The 21,954-nt window shown below is 40.5% G+C and overlaps 1 protein-coding gene across 6 annotated transcripts in view; it reads right to left on the bottom strand.

Annotated features, from left to right (window-relative positions):
• Positions 1-12,014: 12,014 nt before the first annotated feature.
• The window catches only part of sema6e (sema domain, transmembrane domain (TM), and cytoplasmic domain, (semaphorin) 6E), a 151,505-nt gene continuing 141,565 nt past the window's right edge, over positions 12,015-21,954 (bottom strand). For all 6 annotated transcript variants that reach the window (XM_038710540.1, XM_038710539.1, XM_038710543.1 and 3 more), the window contains one exon: positions 12,015-15,003. In XM_038710540.1, coding sequence (XP_038566468.1) covers positions 13,691-15,003 — 1,313 coding nt within the window. In that variant the 3' untranslated portion in view covers positions 12,015-13,690. The remainder of the gene's footprint in view (positions 15,004-21,954) is intronic.

The following is a 21,954-nucleotide window of genomic DNA, read 5'->3' as shown; positions in this document are numbered from 1 at the left end:
CACAATGAATTTGTCAGACCAGTCATACGTGTCATCGCAGCTCCTCTGTATACAAGTGTGTTCACACTCTCACCTTTACCTTTGGTCGAAACATTATCACGTCCATGGAGACTTATGCAAAGATTATACCTTCTGCGTCCGCGTGACACAAAAATTGTCATCAGAGGGGGGTACGCGTTGGCTCTGTTAGGACGTCCGTGTGCCTCCGTTTTTTTATGACCAATATCACATATCGCCTCATGGAGCTTTACAATTTTTACAGCGTGCAACCTGCTTAGACCCTCGATTTAGATAAGGCAAAATGGAAGAAACTTCAGGATGAGCAACAGAGGAGGGATCGCTCTCCCAGGACAGACACACATACAATGGGAATTTTTCCTTCTTCATAGAATTTCGTAATGAATTGTTAGCCTTACTTGTACTCTGTGGTGCGATTCATATAAGAAGTTGCTGAAGTTAGGTAGCATGCAGGCAGGCTGTTGACCAGTGCTTCCAGTAAGCTAGCCTTCAGTCTGAGGTAGTGGGTTTTGCTTCCAGATCTTGAAAGTTCCTGGCTCCAAACGGAAAAGCACAGTGTCCTCTGTAAGCCACAACTCTGGGATTCAAACTGGCTCCAATCAATCAGTAGAGGCACATGCTGATAATTTGTATGCTTGTGCTCATTCATCAAATAGTACATGGTATGTGTCTTCTGCTTCATTTCCCTGAAATTCAGCTTCACAAATATTTTTGCACACCTTGAAATCTTAAGCTGAAGCTCTGTACTATTTGACCAGTATTTGTTCAAACAACATGTGTTTGTTATGAGGATGGACCCTTCAAATGATCTGTGTTAAAGTAGTTCAAATGGTTTGTTTTCAGTTTGGCTCAGTAGAAAAAAAAAGGTTTTTCATGATGTGCAAGAAGATTTCATTAATTCCACGAGTATTACTGGATAAAGTCCTCACACAACCCTGCCTTTCCGACAGCCACAGTGTTACTAATTGAAAGAAGTTCACCAGCTGAATGGACACATTTTTAGTTCAAACACTGGAAACTGGCCTGATTGGACAGATTTTTAGTATCATGGCAGTGCCAAGTTATGATGCAAATACTGGGCAGTATGCAGTAAGTGAGATAGTTTAGGACAGGAACTGAATATTAATGAACATTCTATACACTTCAATTTAAATAAATCCTATAAAAAGTCCAAAACCAACAATGAATGTATCCTACTAGCAGGTATTGTCTGTATGTAGATAAAATCTTATTCCTCTGTGCCACAGAGCTCCCTTGTTGCACTGGGTTATTAAGATGAACATACACACTGTAGTTTGTTTTGACTTAATTTTCAACTAGAGCACAAAATGAGGCTCAGAATAGTCCATAAAAATGCTTTATTTACTGCTGTACTAATGTTGCTTAAAACTACAGTGCGCAGTTGTTTTATACAATGATTTAGCCTTTAAAAAAACAACAACTTTGTAATTGCGATCTATTTTTTAGATTTATGTCTTCAATAGGAACCAATGGACCTGAGACTAAGTGCCACAGACAGGGAAGGGAAGTTGGAAAATATTGAGAGGACTATCACATTGAATTTTCATTGAATTTGTGGACAGTGAGAAAAATACATTTAAATTGTGGACTCACATGAGACACAAACAGTTTTTCAGGTCTGTCTTAAAATAAAAGTCAGGTGCCCACATGAACATTGAAAGCATTTTAGCTTGCTGTAATCATTCTCCGTTTTCCTACCTCCCCAATGTCTCTCTATTTTATACGGGTGTGTGTGTGAATGAGGGGCAAATTGTAAAGCGGTTTGGATTATAGCGCTATACAAATTTAATCCATTTACCAAACAGCTGATAGTGACTAGTTGCTGAACATAGAAGAGTATCTAGCAGCTAAAAAAACAGAAATTGGAGAAAAGAAAAACTGAGTTAGAGGAGAGTGAATATTGGACTTTATTGTATTATTTATTGTAGCCTGATTCCAGACCTCTGTGTCTCTCTCCATATCTCAGATTCATTCAGTGACTAAAATCAATCTTGTGTTATGCTCACTGACGGCAACAAGCATGGATGGGATAGACAGCTGTACATGTTGTTGCATGTCCGCTTACAGAAATAACAGCTTCTAAATAGACGTATTTCTTTGATCAATGTGTAGACGTTAACTGCTCCTGCACCTGAAAATGACAACAGGGGGATGGATAAGTCACACGATACTGATCCTGTCACAATTTCAGGCTGAAGCGAGACATAAAGGCAATTCAGTCTGATTATTAGACAATTCATACTGAACAGTTTATTCTAAACACAATTCTAAATAAATTAAAAAGTAACTTGCTAACACATTCACCACATTAGTTCTGTAGGGTGATAATATTCAGTATTGTGTTTAGAGGTTGTTGCGCTGCCTCAGAGTCAATTAAGGTATTCAATGCAGAAAAATGTTCCCTATGTGTGCCTATAATATGTGATTATAATTGCTGATGCATGAATGCATAGCATTTTACTACTGTATTTGGTCGAGGTGAGCTAATTTGGTTTAATTTGTAACAATGCACCATAATTTTAATCAATCATATGTTTTGTATGTAAAACCTTAATTTGCAAAGTAACTAGTAATAAGTAAATATTAGATAAATATTATATAGAGGAGGGAAATATTTATATTTGTGTAGAGTGGCATAAAAGCAAAGTTCCTCAGATTATTACTTAAGTACAGTACTTGAGTAAACGCACTTTGTTACATTCGACCACTGATAATGACCAAGATGACCCTAGGACATCCGACCTTGTAAAAACACCCATGATGACACCCATCTTACAAGGCAACTGTGGACATTTTAACATCTCTCCTCCTCTCAGACGTGGACGCACACTTCTCACACGACAAGTCAAAGCCTCAAAATTTAATTAGAAAAGCCTCAAAAGTTCTGCCTGGCTCTTTCACCCCGCTTTCACAATCCATCTTGACAGGGAAAGATCCAGCTGCTGACTTTTAACTGGAAACTTACTTAACCGTCAACTTCAGCAAGATGTTTCTGTCTCAAAATGAGATGAAAGTCGTGCCGGGGTGTTTAACAAACCCAAATTAATGCTTGATTTAATGAGGCATATTCTTAGATCCTTTCCATTGAGTCTTGGGGGCGAGCAGAAATGCAGCCTTTGCATATGATCCTGAGAAGGCACAAAGCACTGAGGTAGCCCATCAAAGACTTCAATCCCTAAGTTAAAAGGTAAAATTAAAAACACACTGATGCAAGATGACATGTTGGATGATAATGAAAAAGCTGACTGTCATCAGAGACACACTTGGATCGGCCCAACATTTTGGTCCAGAGTGAATTATCTTAACAAGTATTGGATGGTTTGCCAAGAAAGTTTATACAGACGTTCGTGGCCCCCAGAGAAGAATTCATCATCTGTTATTCCTGACTTTTCATGTATCGCTAAACATGTCAAATTTTCTACTTATCCAACACGTCAGATCATTATAGGATACCTCTAAAACTGACTGAATTCCCATCAGTTTCAGATGTCCTTGGCGTTTATTGCTAACATAACATGCTACTGTAGTAATTATGCATGTAAATACTAATCGTTACATGTAAAACATTAGAAGGCACTGTACGTTTTTAACATACTATCCTACTAAAGTTAGTATGCTATGAAGCTAATATGCTGTCTTACTTGCAATTTATACTTCTGCGTCAAATCGACAGCGTAGGTGACAGGTAGGCTACGGGGCTACGCAAAGGCTACGCAGTCGCCCGACGTGCACCTCCTCAAAAATGTAACTACACTTTGAGTCGACGCGGACCGTAAGCTCTGTGATTGGTCGGCTTGGTAGCCTCGCAATGCCTCCGAGCCGACCGGAAGTATCCCACGCTTTGAAGTAACATTTACTAGCGGCCAAAACGGGGGCTGTAACACAGTGAATCAATATATTTGACCGTCGCAACCCGAGCGAAATGACTCGTTTCGCTATCAGAATGTGATCCATTCGGTCGGTAACATTTGAAACAGCTACACCAGCCGCACGTTTACAATTTTACCCCCATTTACATTAGCGGAGGCTAAACCGGAAGTTAGCCCGCTTGGCCGGCAAAAGTCAACACAGTGGACGCTGTAGCGCTACTGCCGACTAGCGTTTGGGGGTGTAATTGCTGAATGACAGACACATGGCCGCACAAGTATAAATGCATGGCTATGTGTGTAGCCTACGGCATAGATACGCTCGTAGACCCTACGCAGGAGTATAAATGGGCCTTTAGGGGGCTTTCACACCTGAAAGTCTGCACCAAGGTCCGAACCAAAGTTCATGTTTTGATACATTCGGTTAGTTTTGGTTTGGTTTCACTGCAATTCTGCGACCGCACTAAAGGACTTTAGACAGACCTGTGTCCTGTTGTCATCATCTATGTAGGCTGCGTCTCCCTGTACTTGACATTGATTGGTTTATTAAACAGTTCAGCGTGTATCTTTGACAAGAATAATGAATAAAAAATGAGCATGTGCATATTTGCCACATATTATTATTATGGCATTACTACCTGCAGCACAAACTATACTGAAGGCTAGTTAAAATTTGCAATTAAACGTCCCCTTTGTGCGAACATTATAAACGTCGCCGACAGGAAAGGAGGAGAAGACAGCAAGTGATCCTTCTGAACCTCTGTTTCAGGAGAAACCAAAGATGTATGTGGCAGTGTGCTTCTATATGGCCGTCTGTTGGAAAAGATGAGCTGTCACGGCAGAGTTATAATTTCGTCCTTATTTCAATGCATTTTCCCGTGCATTTGTTTGTTTCCGGTTTACACGTCAATGGCCAAACACTCCTGTAAATAGTCTGAAAGTCCAAACCATCCAAAAAATGCTTTCACACCACAAACGAACCGAACGAACCATGGTTCAGTTTGATCCGGACCGAGACTACCTCTTTTCGTCTGACCAAATTTCGTATGTTTGGTCCAGACTGCGGTCCGTGGGAGGTTGCATAATATCAATCATGCATAATAACTGCCTTTGCCTTCCCCTTGGTGCCCCCCTCAGGGCAAAGATTCAAGAGTAACGTCTATCGCTGTCCATTTTTCAACTATTCATGTTTTTTAGCCAGTGAAATTAACTTTAACTCACCCACTAAGGGCAATGTAGTTAATAAATACACAACTACATTAGAGAATGTGAACATGCTTGTTCCTGGTTCCGCACAGCTTCCATGTTTCGCTGGATGGCAAAAGGGACTCTTAGATTTTCTCTTTGAAGCTGGTGACAGTGATGAATGAGGGAAAGGGCCTTGGAAAAATCCACCAAATTCTGACGGAGGGCAGGAGCGTGACTTCAAGTAAGGGACAAGGAACAGTACACATGTCCTGAAACCAGAAACCTGTTTTATAAAAGAGAGTAAAATAAAAAAAACAAAAAACAAACTCCCTGGCAACTTGTCAGTGCTGGTGATAATTTCACTGACAGGTCTCGATAGTGAAATATGGCGAGAGCTTCTCCCCGGCCCTTTGCAGCCTTTTCTGGCAGAGACATAATGAATTGTGATGCCAGCTGTCAGCGTGCTGCTGCCTGCGTGCAGACATGGGGAATAGGAAGTCATTTTGAGGTGCATACCATGATTCCACTGTAGATGTGTTTTTTTGGAAGGTCAGAGGGTTGGGATGAAGGTGCGGGAGGTCACGCTGGAATGGCTGACAACACAAATAGTTATTTAAAGGGGTAAAAAAAAATCCATGGAGTCACCAGTTAGATAGATTAAGGGAGGTAGGGGACCATGTACTGTAATTGGAAAATATTTTTTCTCTGTCAATCACACCATGATGTTTTCTTACACTGTTTTCCTTTTTTGGACATCTAAACCGCAGATGAGGTCTATGCCAATAATTAAAGATCATAAAGTATTTTGCAGGAGAATGTCTCATTGGGTGGGGGATTTGACCACATTAATTTTCCCCTGCATAAAACAAAACACAGAAACAAAGAGGTAGAAATGTCAGCCTTACTTGCAAGTTGTGCAATCTTGAATCAGGGCTTTGGACACAGCTCTTGGCTAGGCAGGCCAGTTTGAACATGTTTTAGATTTTAGTTAATGCTACTGGAAGCTTCTGGGAAAAGAAAATAATCAAATATTCTAATCCTTTTTCATCTTGATGGGATACATCTTCATATCACAACCTTTGCAAAGCCTATTTAAAAATAACTGCAAAATAGGTTTTGGCACTATACCTATATATATTTTTTTCAGATCACTGTCAAAAGTCCACTGCTTTACGTACTGGGAATTAGTTCCTTCTTTTTTTCCCCAAAGATGTATGTATTCATGGTGTGTCAGCAGGAACTCATAAAAACAAACAGCTCTGTTTGAGTGCATTTAAGATCATACTTAATACTAGATAGAATTTTGTGTACTACACTTCCTCCAACCCATGTGCATATGTTAACTGTAGCTAGTAATAGTTAATACAAAATGTAAGGCAAGGGACGCTTCTGAAATGCATTGTCTGTCTGAACCACTGCTAGCTGGTGCTAGGCTATTGCTGTTCTCTTTGTTAAAACAAATTGTAGAAAAACAGACAATGACACCAAACCATTTGAGAAGTAATGTGAGGAAGCATTTTGGATTGACAGAGAAAATAATTGTGGATAAAGTTAGTATCGTTAGCTTCCCACTCAAGTGAGGCAATGGAGGCACAACCAATGAATCAGTTCTAGATGATACTATGTGTCTTGCGTTTGAATTCATTTCAATAATTTATGCATTATACTAGCCATGTGTATGTGGATTTTGCATCTGTTATGTGTGTTAACAGCTCAGCCTCTGAGTGATCTCAAAACTTACCAGAGACTCCAGTTCTTCTGATATTTACCTCCAGTTTGCATGTGACAATAAAGTATCTTCTTCAGTTTGCTCCTTTTCTTCTCATCTCCCCACATTCATAGAGTCAAAGATTCAGGATAAGCCCCAAATTTTCACTCAAGTACAAACATTTTCGACCCTCGATGATTCTTTGTCCTGATTCATGCTACCCAGCGAGAATTTCTGTGTGTTTGCATCCAGTCGCATCTTTCCATGTACTTTATATGCAATTGTGCTCAATCTGTTTAATCACACAGTGTTGGCCTTGGAAACTATTTGTCCTAAGTGTGTGTGTCCTAACACACATTTTCAAATGTAAATACTACAATCCAAATTATTCAACACTCCAGTGAAATGACAGTTCCTTGTGCAGTGATCAGACTTATTGACAAAAAGACAAATGACGACTTCAGCTGAGACTTATTTCCATTAGCAGTCATTCATCATCAGCAGCAGCCATGTGCTTGGAAATGTGCAAAAAGGCTAGAAAAGCCTGACATCTCTGGGAGTGTGGGCCATCGACTGGCGTTTTGTTGGAATCCAATAATTATGCTGCCTGCGTTCAATCCCCAACTGCAACAAATACTACCATCTCTCAGTTACCTCTTCTCCTGGTGATACAAAGCCAGGGAACGCACACAAATACGCACACATACAGACATGATTACCTAATAGACTCCGGGGAGGATAATTGCATAAAGTAATCGATACCACCTCATTAGGAGAACTGTTTCGCCTAAAAGGTCAATCTCACCCCCCATCAGAGTCCTGTCATTGCATATATTAAGAGGAAAACATCATTTTGCTTCATTGACAAAATAGGTTTATCCAAGAACACCTCAGGAAGACGACATATCAAACTAAGGGAGATTACAGTAAAGTTTGGCTAACTAACTTCCATGAAATGGCAGTAAAGCTGCCCTGATGGCTCTGTTTTGTTGCTGCTGCAAGCTCTTAACGCTTATAATCAACCTGCACAAACTTTACATTCAGACTGGAGGAACCTGTGAAGACTTCAGTCATAACACAATGGGGGGTTAAAAGATTTTGTATGTGATGCTTAGAGCATAGGATGACCTTAACACTAACTTCTCTTTTCAGAAACAATATCTCCATTACTGCTACAGTTTTCACCTGAAATACTTTCCAATAAACAAAAAGTCCAAAATTCTCAAAACCAAGTAAAACTAAAATTCCCATATTGTAAGAGAAATATTTTGTAATTTGGGTGATCTGACCCTTTACAGTATTCTGAAACTGAGGGATGAAAAAGCTGACAAAGTCCCTTAGGGTCTGTCACATTGCAATTTCAATTTCGCTTCTGTTGTTTTCAATGAGCTTGGCATTTTTCCCCTTCTCAAGTTACATAATTGGGCTACTGTAACAAGTGTTCTGCTTAACTATGTCATAACATAGGTCCATTTAGGCTAGGATAAATGTCTACACTGTTCACAGGTGTTCAACACTAACTTTGCTCTTTGGCTGAGGAGCTCAACTTGTTGTCAAAATGTTGTAATCAAAATGGTAGCCTAATGTTAGTAACGTTAAACGAGTAGCCCCAAGGCCCCAACATCAGTACTGTTAGGCTATACAAGTGGAACTTGGAATAACAAGTATGCTAGCTAAAGTTAGTGTGGTGTACAATATATGTGCATTTGACGCACACCACATTAGACACATGAAAATAATGTTAACCCCCTATCCTACATCTAAATTGTGATGGCTAGAGTTAGAAGTTAGAAGTCATAAACTGACCTAGCAGAGACAGCACTCTTCAGTCTTTACTTTTCTCAGGTGCATGTGCCATGCACAAAAGCCAGGAAATCTTTTTCTGGAAAACTCAGAAGGCGTGATACTCATTTCATTCTCCCGGACTCTGTCCTCGCACACCCAGACCACCACACACCCAATTTAGAGACTCATAGGATCCACACAAATGACCAGTTTTGAATTTAAAACTACAGTTTTCGCTGTAAGGTAACAAGCTTGCTCCCCTGTAGTCTGTAACCATCTCTGGTGATTAGAATGACTATCCCTGAAACAAAAGCTCTCAGATTATTTCCATCAGCAGACAGAAATCCTGCAGAAATGGCTCTCAACACAACCCTGAACCTCCCGACTGTTTTCTCACTGTAGGGGTGCGTTCACACCATGATTGTTTATTATCTCTTATGCAATAGCCTGCGGGGAGTCTATTAGTCAATGCGACTCAGCAGTTAAATCCAGATTTACTCTTGTTAACACTACAGCGCTTGGTTTGTTGTTTGACTGGTGAGAACTCGCCCTATTCACTCTGTGGTCAAATTAGAATGGAAACATTTGAAAAATGGATCTTCCAGTAAACCAAAACTCTGTCGAACAACTGAACTGCTTCATCTGACCTCCTCAGAAGCCCAGTTAAACCTCTAAGTCCATGTTCTCCAGAAATGTCCTTCTTCCAATGATATGTTCCCAGAGTAATGAGGCAGCAAAACACCAGTAATACCTCAAACCGGTCTTCCCCTGGTGTACTCTATATTCCTATGAACTATTTCTGCAGTCAAGGTGCTCCAAAGGGGATCATCTGATCTATAGAGGAGACATGTGAAGGGATGTTTTCTATCAATTTAAGTATGACATAATGTTCAACAGCCATTATTGCATACTGTGTACTGTACTGGACGAACATTATTTGAGGGGTGATTACTGGATTACGTCCTAGTCAACTCACTGCCGGTTGTACAGAGTGGACAAAACAAAATAAACACCTTTCCTCTAGTAAAAAGCACTCAGCAAGTGGGTGACTTCACCAAGGCTGCTCAATCCTCTAAATATTTATACAGGATCACTATTTTCTATTAACTATCTAATTAACTATGTAACTTGGTACAAATTATAGGAAAAACAAGAGACAATAATAAAGTATTAATTTATTATTGGAAATGTTATTATTCTTGCCAAATTGACATCTTTTGGATACTGAGCTGACATGCTATGCATTGACTGAAAGGTTACACTAAGAAATTAATTTAATACATTTTATTACATTAGAATCAACACTGCCTCTATTTCAACTATACTTAGTACCAAATTTCATAGTTCTCTGCAAGAATCTTGCTACGAAATGAGCTGAAAATTATAAGAAATGTGTGTGTTACCAATATTTCAAAATAAGGAAAGTTTTAGACATGAATACTTTGTCTACAGTAGAAGAAGCTGGTACCATGACAGAAATATGTTAATTAACATTTTGTAATGTTTACGGCATCTTTTTTCAACATGTTGGCATGTTTTTACCACCATAGACAAGTTTTTAACTTTTTTAGAACTGCCAGCGTATATTTCAATTTAGCTTTTTTAATGTACAAATAGGTCAGGACAGGATTGGCTAATCCACTGCATGGTAACCAGACCTGGATGCATATCACGGCAAAGTGAATGGCGTTGTTATGCCTTTGTGCTGTGCTTTATTGGAGGGACTTTATTGGAGTGTGTGGTCTTCATCACCTCATGATGTTGTGCATTGCATCACCCTGTGTATCAAAACAATGAACATATTGTCACTTGCCGAAGACTGTAGCTTTAATTGGTTGGATCTCTCTTTACTAAATGAAAAAAATAATTTATACTGATCTTTTCATTGCAACTCCCAGTGAGGCAGCAGGAGCTGTATTTCTCAAAATGTAGTATTCCTTTAAGATATCTTTGGTCGATGGCTGAACCTTCCACCAGTTTATTCTTTTTGAGACATTCTAATAGACAAACAAGTGGGCCTGAAGATATAACGTCCATGGTGGAAGTAATGCAATCCAATGACAACGCTCTGAAAATGGTCTATAGAGCTGACTTCACCTGGCACAGTCCCAACCTGTCTGCTCCTCGTGCACCACCCCTAGTGATTGTATATGGAGTATTTTAAAACATTCACCAGTGAGACACTTGTATCATATTTTCATTTTATTCCTAGTATAAGAGACATACAATGATATTCTGTGAGACAAAAGTCATAGTAATTCAAGAGACGTCGCCTGGAAATCAAACAAAAAATCCCCCATAATACTGAACCAATGAGACCCCGCCCAGATACAATGTATTTACACCAACTCAAATACTGATTATTAGAGCTATTAGATACGAGACCGCTCCCTTTCTTATACAATCTGTCACCGGCCGATAAAAAAACAAACAAAAAAAACCCGCTTTCACCCATCACACACCAAATTGCCCCTCGGGGATAATAAAGTTACCTTGTACCTGTAGCTGCCACAATTCCTCTTATGAAACATTACAGTCACAACCTTAAATCAAGTTGGATGTTTTTTTATTTGTTGTGTGAAATCTATTTAATGCTCTGCTGCCAGTTAATATCCAAATCAACTTTATTTCCTTTCAACAAATGTTGTGGTCGGCCGTATCTTCCTTTATTTTCTTCCTTTTTTAACTGGAGTTGGAGTATGAATAGTAAACTTTATATTGGGTCAAATGAGCTCTGGGAAATTTCAATCAATAAACACCACGTTCAGATACAGTAAATAGCGTAGTGCTGTTTCACAGAATTGATCACGGTTCCAGTCAACCGTGGCCAAAGTGACTCTGCTGAAAATTGCAACAGTGGAGAGTCTTAAAGCTGTTATATTTCTGAGACAGAGCTGACTGGCATCACCATCCCTGAGGGAAACCCCCAGCAAGATGTTCGGCAGTGTGGCCACCTGGGAACCTGTTCCAAAATTCTATCGATCCAAGAGACAATCTCTGCTTGTCGGATGAAAGTTCATTGCACTTCTCCATGTTTCCACATATTTCCTAAATAGAATCTTTGTTATCTCCACTCCCATTTGTTTGCTTCCTACATTGTTGAAGTTGACACCTTGTTACACAGTAAGTTGAAATCTACAGCAGTAACCATTGTATAAGTCCAATTTCATGCCTTCATCCTGCATATATTCTCTGATTTTTATATACCAAACCAAAACACTAAAAAGTTTAACACATTGTTTTTCTAACTATTTCCTACTAAAAAAATTCTTAACATTAAGCAATGGAACAAAAAGCCGCTTGTTGCTCCATGCATCATCCCTCTACAGTTGACTTCTACAATGGCTACAGGTCTGTAGGTGAGAACTTGAGAGGAACTGTGCACTGCTCCTTTAGAAATCAAGAGATGCTAATGCTACTGCTTAAAGAAAAAAAAAAGCAAACAATGGCACCTATAGGGAAAGTGACACCCAGTGGAAAGTGACATAATACGGAGGCAGTCGAACCTGAAGGTCTGCAGTCTCAGGCTGTGTGTACTTGTTTTGCCAAACACTCCCAAAAAATAGCAGGCTCACACTTCTGGGATGAAACAAACTAAAAAGAATAAAAAAACAAAGAGAAATGAAAGGTTTCATTCCAAAATACCGTATGTGTCTAGACTTTTTCTCAAAATAACATGATCATTTTTAAAATATTACTTTGTAAAAAGAAAAATATATACTCAAGATATAACATAAGATATGATTCATTAGTAAGAGTTACAATCATTCTTGCAGTTATCAGAACAGCTGACACATTTTTAAAAGACAAATATCTCATTCTGGAATGAAACTCTTCAAATATACAACAGATACTGTATGACACATACTGACGACCATAGAAAATGAAACACCTACAATATACTGTAGCATAGTAGCCATCTGAGCCTCTTGCATTAACTCCTACCCCCATGTCACACACTATTAAATAAGGCACACATTTACACATACAGTTAAAATTGGGCTAGTAATAATTCCTTTATTTACAACCAATAGCCACAAAGTTAATAATTATAATAACTGCAGTCCGTTCTAGGTTTTAAGTTCATTCTCATAATGCCAGATGGCATGGCATTTTAAACTTCTGCTTTGGGTCCAAAATATACAGTATTGTTTATTTCCATTTCAGCGGATGTTAGACCCACTAGATCTGTGGAGCACCAATCTCATAGAAACATTCTCGAGGAACTTAAATGGACCCGATTACATCACTTCTGACCGGACATCTGCTGGAAGGGGAAAAGAAAAGAGCTAGAAGACGAGAATAGCTGCTTAGTTGAAGTATTTCCTTTCTCTTGTCAACATGAACACATTTGGTTCAGTGTTTTTATCCAACTGACAATGAGTTGTTTTGATGAAGTGCATGATTTGATGTCCCCAACATATTTCTTAGGAGGTGGTGGTGGTGGGGGGGGGTTGTTTGATATGCCCAAAGATGAAAGAGTATAGTAAGGCAAAGACATAACTACTTTCAGGGGAATTTGTTGACTTTTCACCACAGGTTACATATACTGCATATGTATATGTATACATATACGGTGTGGATATAAACACACATATATATACACACACATGCATAATATAAACACATTCGAGGGTGGGGGTGGGGGGGACTGGTTACCAACACTACATCAGAAAAGGTTAAGCAAAAGCATGAATCTAAGCATTGCAGGAGCCTCCGGCATTTAAATCTTCAAGATGACTGATGTGTTAAGTTTTTCCAACATCAACGTGTCCAAAAACTAAGTTGCATTGTAAATCCACACTGAGGACATTGGCAGCCTAATATAAGGAGGTGCTTCACGTCACCCGAGACAGCAGTTCTATTATAAGCAAGTAGCTGAGCAATACCAATATGGTACAAAGATATTCGTTGGACAAAAACAAGAGGGGAAAAAACAAGTTTGGTTGAGGCTTTCGTCCACAGTGACACTCGCTGTCACGTTATTGGTTGTGTTTTCTTGTGAAGGTCTGCAACCTCAAACCCACTGCATTTCTTCAAAGGGAAGTTCCTTTTAGAAGACACAATGAGGGAGACTTCCTCTCTAGTTCAGGAGTGTACCTCCTCAGTAGTTGAACTTTCCCTGTTGATTGACTGGGGATGTGGCAGGTATGAACAAGGGCTTGGGAGGGACGTCGGGTTTGAGAGAGGAGGCCCTGCGGACAATGGCTCCCCTGTGGGGGATCTCCTGCTGCTCGCCATTGTAGCTGTGTTGGCGTGTTAGGTACCCATTAGGGATGAGGGGGTAGTGAACTTCACAGGCGCTGCCCGTTGAATTCATTCGCGCCAGGAGGGGAGGCGGCTGGTGAGGCAGACCATTTCGTTGGCTGAAGCTGTGCTGGCGAGGGATCATGCCGCCTCCTCCTCCACCTCCATTAGGCATCTTGGTGGCTGCAGCAATCAGTGAGTGCCTCTGGGAGGAGTGCCTCCTCTCCAGGGTGGACTGGTGGTGCGGGGGAATGTCTGGAGGAACATCCATGCGTCGGGTGAGGCTGTCTCGGGGCAAAGTGGATGAGCTGTAGTAGGGGGCTGATTCTGTCTCAGGAATCTGAGGTTGGATGCGGTTGGCAAATGCTAGCTGACCTCCACCACCGCTGGCCATCAGACCTGTCGGGCTCATTAACTGGGAGTTCTTGCTGCTGCTTGCATCGTGAATGTGCTTCAAGAGCTCATCCAGCGAGGTTACCTCCATCACCTTCTGGGAATAACCGGGGTAGGGTTGCTGAGATAGCACACGTTCAACATTGTGGATTTTGCGTTCTTCTGGATGGAGGTGACCAACTAGTGGCTGCCCATTGGGTAGGCCATGGGAGTATGGGAAGACCTGCTGGTGAAGCAGAGCTGAGCTGGGTCTGGAGCCAATGTTATGGGATTTTGGTTCCTTGGCATTGTTGCAATTCTGGTTCTTTTCCCACTGGTTTTTGAATGCTTTCATGCTCTTGATGGGCAGTTCTGGGGTCGAGTCTGGTGTAGGAAGACCAGACAACTCTGAGGAATGGTGAAGGTGGTGATGGGGGTGAACCAGGTCTCCCATTGTCATTCCATGATGGCCGTTTCTTCTTGGTTGGTGATGCTCCTTGCTGCTGGCGAAGAAAGAGTTGTACATCTTCGGAGACACCTCCAGCTTATCGTCCTTACTCTGGCTGTCCAGGAGGCCATTAAGCTTGGCTAGGCTGCGGAGAGACAAGGCGTGCGGAATCGGGGCCTCAGGATCTTTCGACAACTTCTTGGTTTTGTGGCCCGTGTGGTTACAGTAGCAGGAGACCAGGAAGCCAGAGAGGAAAGCGCCAAGGACAAAGGCCACCAAAACACAAGCAATCAGGAGAGTATAGTGAACACTGTGATTGGTCTTCTCCAGCTCTGGTGGCCGCCTTACACCTTCAAAACAGAAAAAGATAGGGAAAAGGATAATTCCGTTAGCTTTTCTGACTGAGACAGAAGGGGCAAAAAATAACACATTTTCAAGAGCTAATATAGGTCAAGCAGCTGGGAGAGACAGGTTGTGTTTACAGGGGCTTCACTATGTGGGTAACAGCATGGGAGAGGGGTTTGAACTAAGCTCTTGGCTTCCTTTCCTTCCACTGTTAATGGATCAATACAGTCTTTCTTTCTAGGACCTGTGCTTTCCCCTCAGATTGGCAGAGGCCAAGAGCTCCCCAGTCAGTGAGAAATCAACTCTGAAATGAGTTAGAGTTTTAAATATTGATGGGAACACAGCAGCAGGAACCTGATGTCATTTTCACAGACTATGCTTTCCAATGCGAGGATCAGAGGCGAGAGCACCTGGTATCATGAACGAGCCAAAAATAACAGCTCTATCCAATAGCTCACCGAGCGTGGTGCCTTTGCCAACACAGACTCAAATGAGGTTGTCACATTCTTTCAAAATGAAGCCAAGGGGACAGTCTGTGCAGCAGTGCACCAAAAACACAAGGTTACTAAGCTGAGCTAAATCTACCATGTTAATGTCCTTGGGTGATGTGACCCCAGCACTGTGTTTGCCTAATGGCGTGAAAGACAACGGCAATAAAAAGGAGTGAAACCTGCCACCCCTCATAATCAGAGCTCATTTGCAAGAGGCTGCTGCCATCTGTGGTGTCAGACCCTTCTCTCTGCCCTTAATGACAGTTTCTGTGAAACTGATTAGTCTGCAAAGGGGGACGGCTGAGCTGCACTGAGGAGGGGAGAAATGCAGGTGTTCTAAAAAAGCTAAATTCAACAGCTAATGAAAGCTTCGCTGAAGAATGAAAACGGAAAATTATGTCGGCATCAGCCTTGATGATAGTTTATGAGATGTTCAGAGTGATGATGAGGATGATGATTGGTGGATGAGCATAAAGGGTGATCAGTTGAATAATTAGATATGCATTTGAGATCATTTTAATCTTTTCTCTGAATTAAGTGACCCAGACTTGACAGAATGAAGGCTCTAATGAAGGAAGAAATTCACAGAAATTCCTACCTGAATAAGTTATGATGTGGGCGATACAGAAATCAGGGTTTAATGTATAATTTTATATTGCAGTATTGATGATCTTGTAAATTTTCCTGAAACTCAATTGAGGTACTGATTACAGTTAAAATAACCAAATGGGACTGTGTCGTTGGCTAGGCCAGTTAACTGGTAAAATCAAGGTATTTAACCACACTGACTCAAAAACTGAAAAAAAAAGTGATTTTCAATATTTTTTTCAAAGGCCTCATACAACCACACAGTTTTCAGGGGGAGCTATTGGTAGAAAGCATATAGAAATCTCCCTACTGATTAAACAATATTCATTGCTTTATGATATGTAGCAATGTGGAGGAGTTATGTGATGAAGCCATGAACCTGAATCCTCCAAAACTTCATCGTCGTCATTTTAAAACTAACATTTTCAAAGGATTTAATTTTGGTGTAATGAAGGGTGTGAATAAAACCTCCTACATGATCTCCTGAGGACAGTGAGTCTAGGGTGAACATTATTAAAAGGTAATGAGTTTGTGTGTGTATTTGATTAGAGGCAAATATTAGGAGATACCACAGAGGTGGAAAATCTGACCAGACTTACTAGATTTTAGTCAAATCTCATCACAAATCCACAAGAGACAAAAACACAAGTGAGTGAAGTCTAAACTCATTTCTTAAACCTTTAAAAAGGCATGACACCATGGTTATTACACAATGCATGATATGAAAAGACAAGTCATTTACCTCCTGTCATTACAGCTTTAATTTGACAGAATCTTATTAGAAACCAGATTGGATAGGGTAAATTTTGAATCAAACAAGGTTTATCTCACATAGTGACTATATGTACACAGTTTCTGGCCAACAGTTTTAATAAGAGTTCATTATTTAGGTCATGAAGTTACAGTGAAACCTGGCCAGGTCTTTTTGCTGGTGATTATCTGGAGGTAAGACTTTCACTACATTCGTGTATCACTACATTCATTTTCCAGTGGTGCTTTGCTACCATTTTCCCTCCGGAGAGATACTGTGGTGCACTATAATCTTTCTGGAAGTAACACTTTCAATAGAGCTTCCAATTAAAAATGCTCAATTTTTAGCCATTTATTCTGATGATTGCCTTGACTTATGACCACATTAAAAAGTCATAAATCATAATTGCGTCCCAGTGGGAGAAGCAATCACAAGTGAGTCTGTTAATACCTCTTCTTTTAATCTTGGAGCATTTTTTTTTTTGGTCTCACTACACAAGCCGCCAATCAGCTGTGCAGCATCATTGTGGGTCCAAATTTGTGGTTCTAACTAATCAGTGTCCCGACGGTGGCGGCGACGTGCAGTTTTTGTAATGAACGGTGAAAGGCTCTCACCTCAGTGTGCTTTCTACCTCCTGTCTCCCCTGTGGCTTCCTGGTACCTGTGAATCATACGCTCCCTCTGGACTGCGACACCCCCCTCCCTGGCTGTGGCCACAGGCCTATTGATGGGCCCCTCCTGGTTGAGGGGTATGAGTCAAGTGCCACGACAGGGGGTAAAACGCGCAGCTGAGATAAACAAATCCAGAGCCTATGAACGCCCTGTCACAACATGTTTCATGAGCAGGCCGGATGACTCAATCACTGGATATGTGGGACATATGGTGCCACTGGTCACAGTGAAATTAATACCCTGTGAATCATACCAGCAACCTGGCAAGCAGCTACATGGCACACAGGAGGTGCTGGCCAACTGTACACAGCGACTTGGCTTTCTTTGCACTGCCTCACGAGCGTCTGGAAACTAAAGAATGAGGATTGAAACTCTGTTTATAGGGGCAAATCGTCACCTTAAGTAGAAGCAGTAATTAATGCCGCTTTATGCTTGACTCAAAACTTCGCTTCAATGTTTACATTGCTTCAGAGTCAGTGTTCCTATCTAACATTGTCACATTATATATTTCTGTGTCAATTCAACATCGTCTGGCGCTCAGAGAAGGCTTAATATAGAGATACCAAAGTCTGCCAAAAGGTAAAAAGACTGATGGGCTAAGTGAGTGGAGGCAAGGCAAGAGAGGGATGGTGACAGCCAGGGGGAAAAAAAGAAGAGAAGAAGAGGAAAATGAAGGGATGACAAACTGGTGATGAAGAAGGTAGTGAATGTGAGAGGACTCAAAGATCCCAGAGACAGGGGAGCAAGAGCAAAGGAAAAGAGCAGAGATGAAAGCCAGAGAGCTAAAAAAACGAGTGGATGTATGTGTGAGGAGCAGATTTGAAGGAGTAGGAGGATCGGGAAGAGAGTCAGAGCGAGAGACGGATAGACGTGATGGGGTGAGTGACAGACCGTCACTCTGCTGGGTTTTGAAGCCTGGTGCTCTGCGGCAGCTGTGATATGGTTGGAGAACAACCCTTGCGCTCCTCTGTAACGCCGTAGGAAGAGAAGGGCTCTGTGACTGCATCCATATTGTTAAAAATAAACAGCACGATAGGTTATGTAAACAGGCAAGTTTTACACAGTGTTGTCTGTGCCGCGTCTTACTAATTGGCGATATTTTTTTGCATAAGGAAAATAAAGCAAGGAAGGCTGTTACATGTGAAGTGGTTTTTTTTCCTGCAGGTGATAAAGTCGAGTCTAAAAACAAATTACAATGGAAGTGACAATTTCTCTACAGCATGTGAGTGATTAAATAAATGGCTGCTGTCTTTGAAAGCTCCAGCAGACATCTTAAATTGACTTCATTAACAATACAGCACCCATAAGATTTTCTATGTCACCAATTACTGATAATCTGAGCACTTTGAAGTATCATACTTGCTCAAATGTGAAAGAACTCTTTTTCGCATCTCTTGCAGGACAATAAAGCATCAGAACGCCACAAAACTGCAATTTAAAATATTGCTAAGAAGGAACACTTACTTTTATTTAAGACAACACTTTCAAGGTCAGATATGAAATCATTTAAACAAAGAACGTTTCCTTTTGCACATAACTTTTCCATTGTATCAGGCTTTTCTCAAGGGTGCATTTAAATACTTTGTAACCTGGAGAACAACTTGTGTTCTATTTTTGCGCATCAAGTGAAGTCATTCCAAAATAGCCCTAATTAGTTTCTGCTTCTGCAAGCTTACAAGTGCATGTAATTGTTCCCTTAATGGCGACTTCATCCCAATGAGAAGCCAACGAGAAAAAATGGCCGCAGGCAGCCCCCCCCCCCCCCCCCTACTGGAGATTTATTTCTTCCACACTAAAAACTAAAAATAACAATTTAACTCCTGAAAGGCACCCTGAGGTTGGAGATTGGAACAAATTAATTATTTCCCTTTTTCAAATCCGACTGAAAAGCATAGCAGCTCTAGCTTTAGTAATTTGACAGTTTTAATACCTGACGTGCACTGACAGACATGGTTAGCAAACTGAGCATGATCATGTGTCAGTATGCGCGCGCACACACACACGCACGCACACACACACACGGTATATGTGCTGTATGTGTGCAGGGTTCTGGCTGTTGACTGAGTGAATTCAATCATGTACACTTGTTATTAGGAATTTGCATAATATTTCACCTCAGTGCTCAGCCAATTGGATGCGGTTTATATATGCACACGAGCTAAGGTGATATGGTGTAATGTAACAGATCCATTCCAATTGAAAAGTAGTGGTAATGAGCACTGCATTTCATTCCAGGTGTGCTGATGCATAGAGAGCATAAATTTCATTACTGTTTTGATTGAATACTGGTAAATTGGGCGTGCGGTGGCATCTGGCAATCAGAACCATGCTGTCTGTATAAAGTCTTTCAATATTTACACCTGTGCTTTGAAGGGAAAGTCAAGTTTTTAAGAAGCAGTACACATTTTGTGTTTTCAGCACGCAACCATAGTTGTTGGTTAAAAGGGCTGGTTCATTCAAATTACAAAAAAACCCCAAGATTTTACACTTCTCACATCTCAGCCGCCTCTCCAGTAGATATGGAGGTGAATGGAGTTTTGTTTGTTCAGATAAAAGCATAAAAAAATACATTTAAAAAAAACTTAAAAGCAGTGTGTCTTACTAGAAACAATCCACAGACCTCGCTTTGAATTTGTTTCGAGTCACTTTCTACTGAAGATATGGTCTCAATGAAAACTATTAATGGAAAGACACATTGCAGTAGAATTTTTCAAATGGACCTTTTCACTACTTTGATCAGAGTAAACAAAGACCAAGTTATCTTTATTGTATTGGAGTGAAGGCAAACTTTCCTGAGGCAAAAATAATATCAAGTCTAAACTATCTGCATGGCTAGATGCCACTAGCATTAAATAAGAAAATGTTATTTTGTAATTTGGGTGAACCAACCCTTTAAAGTGATTGATTAACTTATCACAAGCCATAAAACCAGGCAGAGCACATGCACAGAGTGATGTCCTTATCCCACCTTCTTTCTTTCTTTCTTGTTTTTACATGCAGTTGCATCAGAAACTTAAAAAACATGAGCTGTTATTTGCCATTCAGTGGCCGATAAAGCAAATATGGTTCCAGTGCAAACTTCCAACTGCTGTGATGATTTATGTTTAAGAGGGAAAGGTGGTACTGGAACAATCTTTGCTTTACCAACTAACTTAAAGAGACAGTCCACACCAAAGTCAGTTTTCGCAGATATGTTGAAACGTTAACATTGGAGCCAATCTTACTAAAAAACTTGCACTATATAAAGAACATATACCAAACAAACAATTGTGGAAACTCTGACCCTTATCAACAAAGGCCATCTTAAATACCTCACTGCTCACATGAGTAACATTTATTTTCTAAATCTTTGTCACATTGCGCTGTTTTTGGAGTGAACTGTTGCTTTAAGAGATGGAGAAACTGCTTGCAGGCCACTCAAACACCTGCGCACAGTTTCAGCCATCGGCTGTAAAACCAGAAAGGCAGATCATAAAAAGACGATTAAAAGCGTCAGTGAGAGAGAATTCAACAAAGGAGGCAGGTACAGTTAAAGGGTTAGTCCAACTGAAAAACAAAAAGAACAAATAAAAACAGGCAAGTAAAATGGGAGAAATACTCCCCCAGAGGTCAATGAGACAGATTAAAGGGTAAGGGGTTAGGGCTAGGAGCCGGGATAACTGCATGGGTGGATTTGATCACTGTGGACCCCGTGGATCGCTGTGACGCTTAGAGCTCACGACTCTCCATCCTGACATGAGCTGAGCTTTAATAGCCGACACGGAATGAGCCATTAAAAGTGCCAGTTATGGAAAGTGAAGTATTCACTATGTGTAATGCCTTTAAGGTTAGTTTTAACAGCGCATTGCAGAGTGTGTTTTTGTAGTAAAACATGATGTCACTTATAATCGCAGTGAAATGCTGGTGAGCTGAGGGAAAGGAAAAATGGCCTAGATCCGTGTGACCTTTAATGAGTGCCATTACACCATGACTATGATTCAGGGAGTCCAAATTGGCAGTAACATTTCAAAAAAACTGAAGTAAATGTGTGTGTGTGCATATCATGGCCTGACTTCTAATAAATCATGTAAAAGTAGCCAGTAGGGTCAAAGTAGATGAACGTGCTGAATGAAATTCGACAGCCGGCAGTTCTATTTAACCGCCATAATGAACATGTTCAGGATATGCAGCCTCAATCTGAAATTGTATTAAATATTTTAATGTCCAACTTCACACACTGTCTGCTGTTTGAGGACGTGACAGTCTTCAAAATGATTGCTAAAATTTAAAGTAAAACTCTAAATGTGAAAATGTGTTGGTGATTTCATTAACACTGCTGGATGGTGTTTATTTTTTAAAGAGCAACTGATGAAACAGTCCTTCTAAGAATTGAATGTATTACTTTTCTTGATTTTTTATTAGTTCTTTGCCAAGATTGTGGCTGACAAGAATTCCATTAAACCCTATTTTATTTAT

This window comes from Micropterus salmoides, unplaced genomic scaffold, assembly GCF_014851395.1.
Source record: "Micropterus salmoides isolate LMB-PRFRI ecotype aquatic unplaced genomic scaffold, ASM1485139v1 Ms_hic_scaffold_11, whole genome shotgun sequence".
NCBI classification, from domain to species: domain Eukaryota; kingdom Metazoa; phylum Chordata; class Actinopteri; order Centrarchiformes; family Centrarchidae; genus Micropterus; species Micropterus salmoides.
The sequence above is the reverse complement of the archived record's forward strand: the minus strand, read 5'-3'. Positions and strand labels throughout refer to the sequence as shown.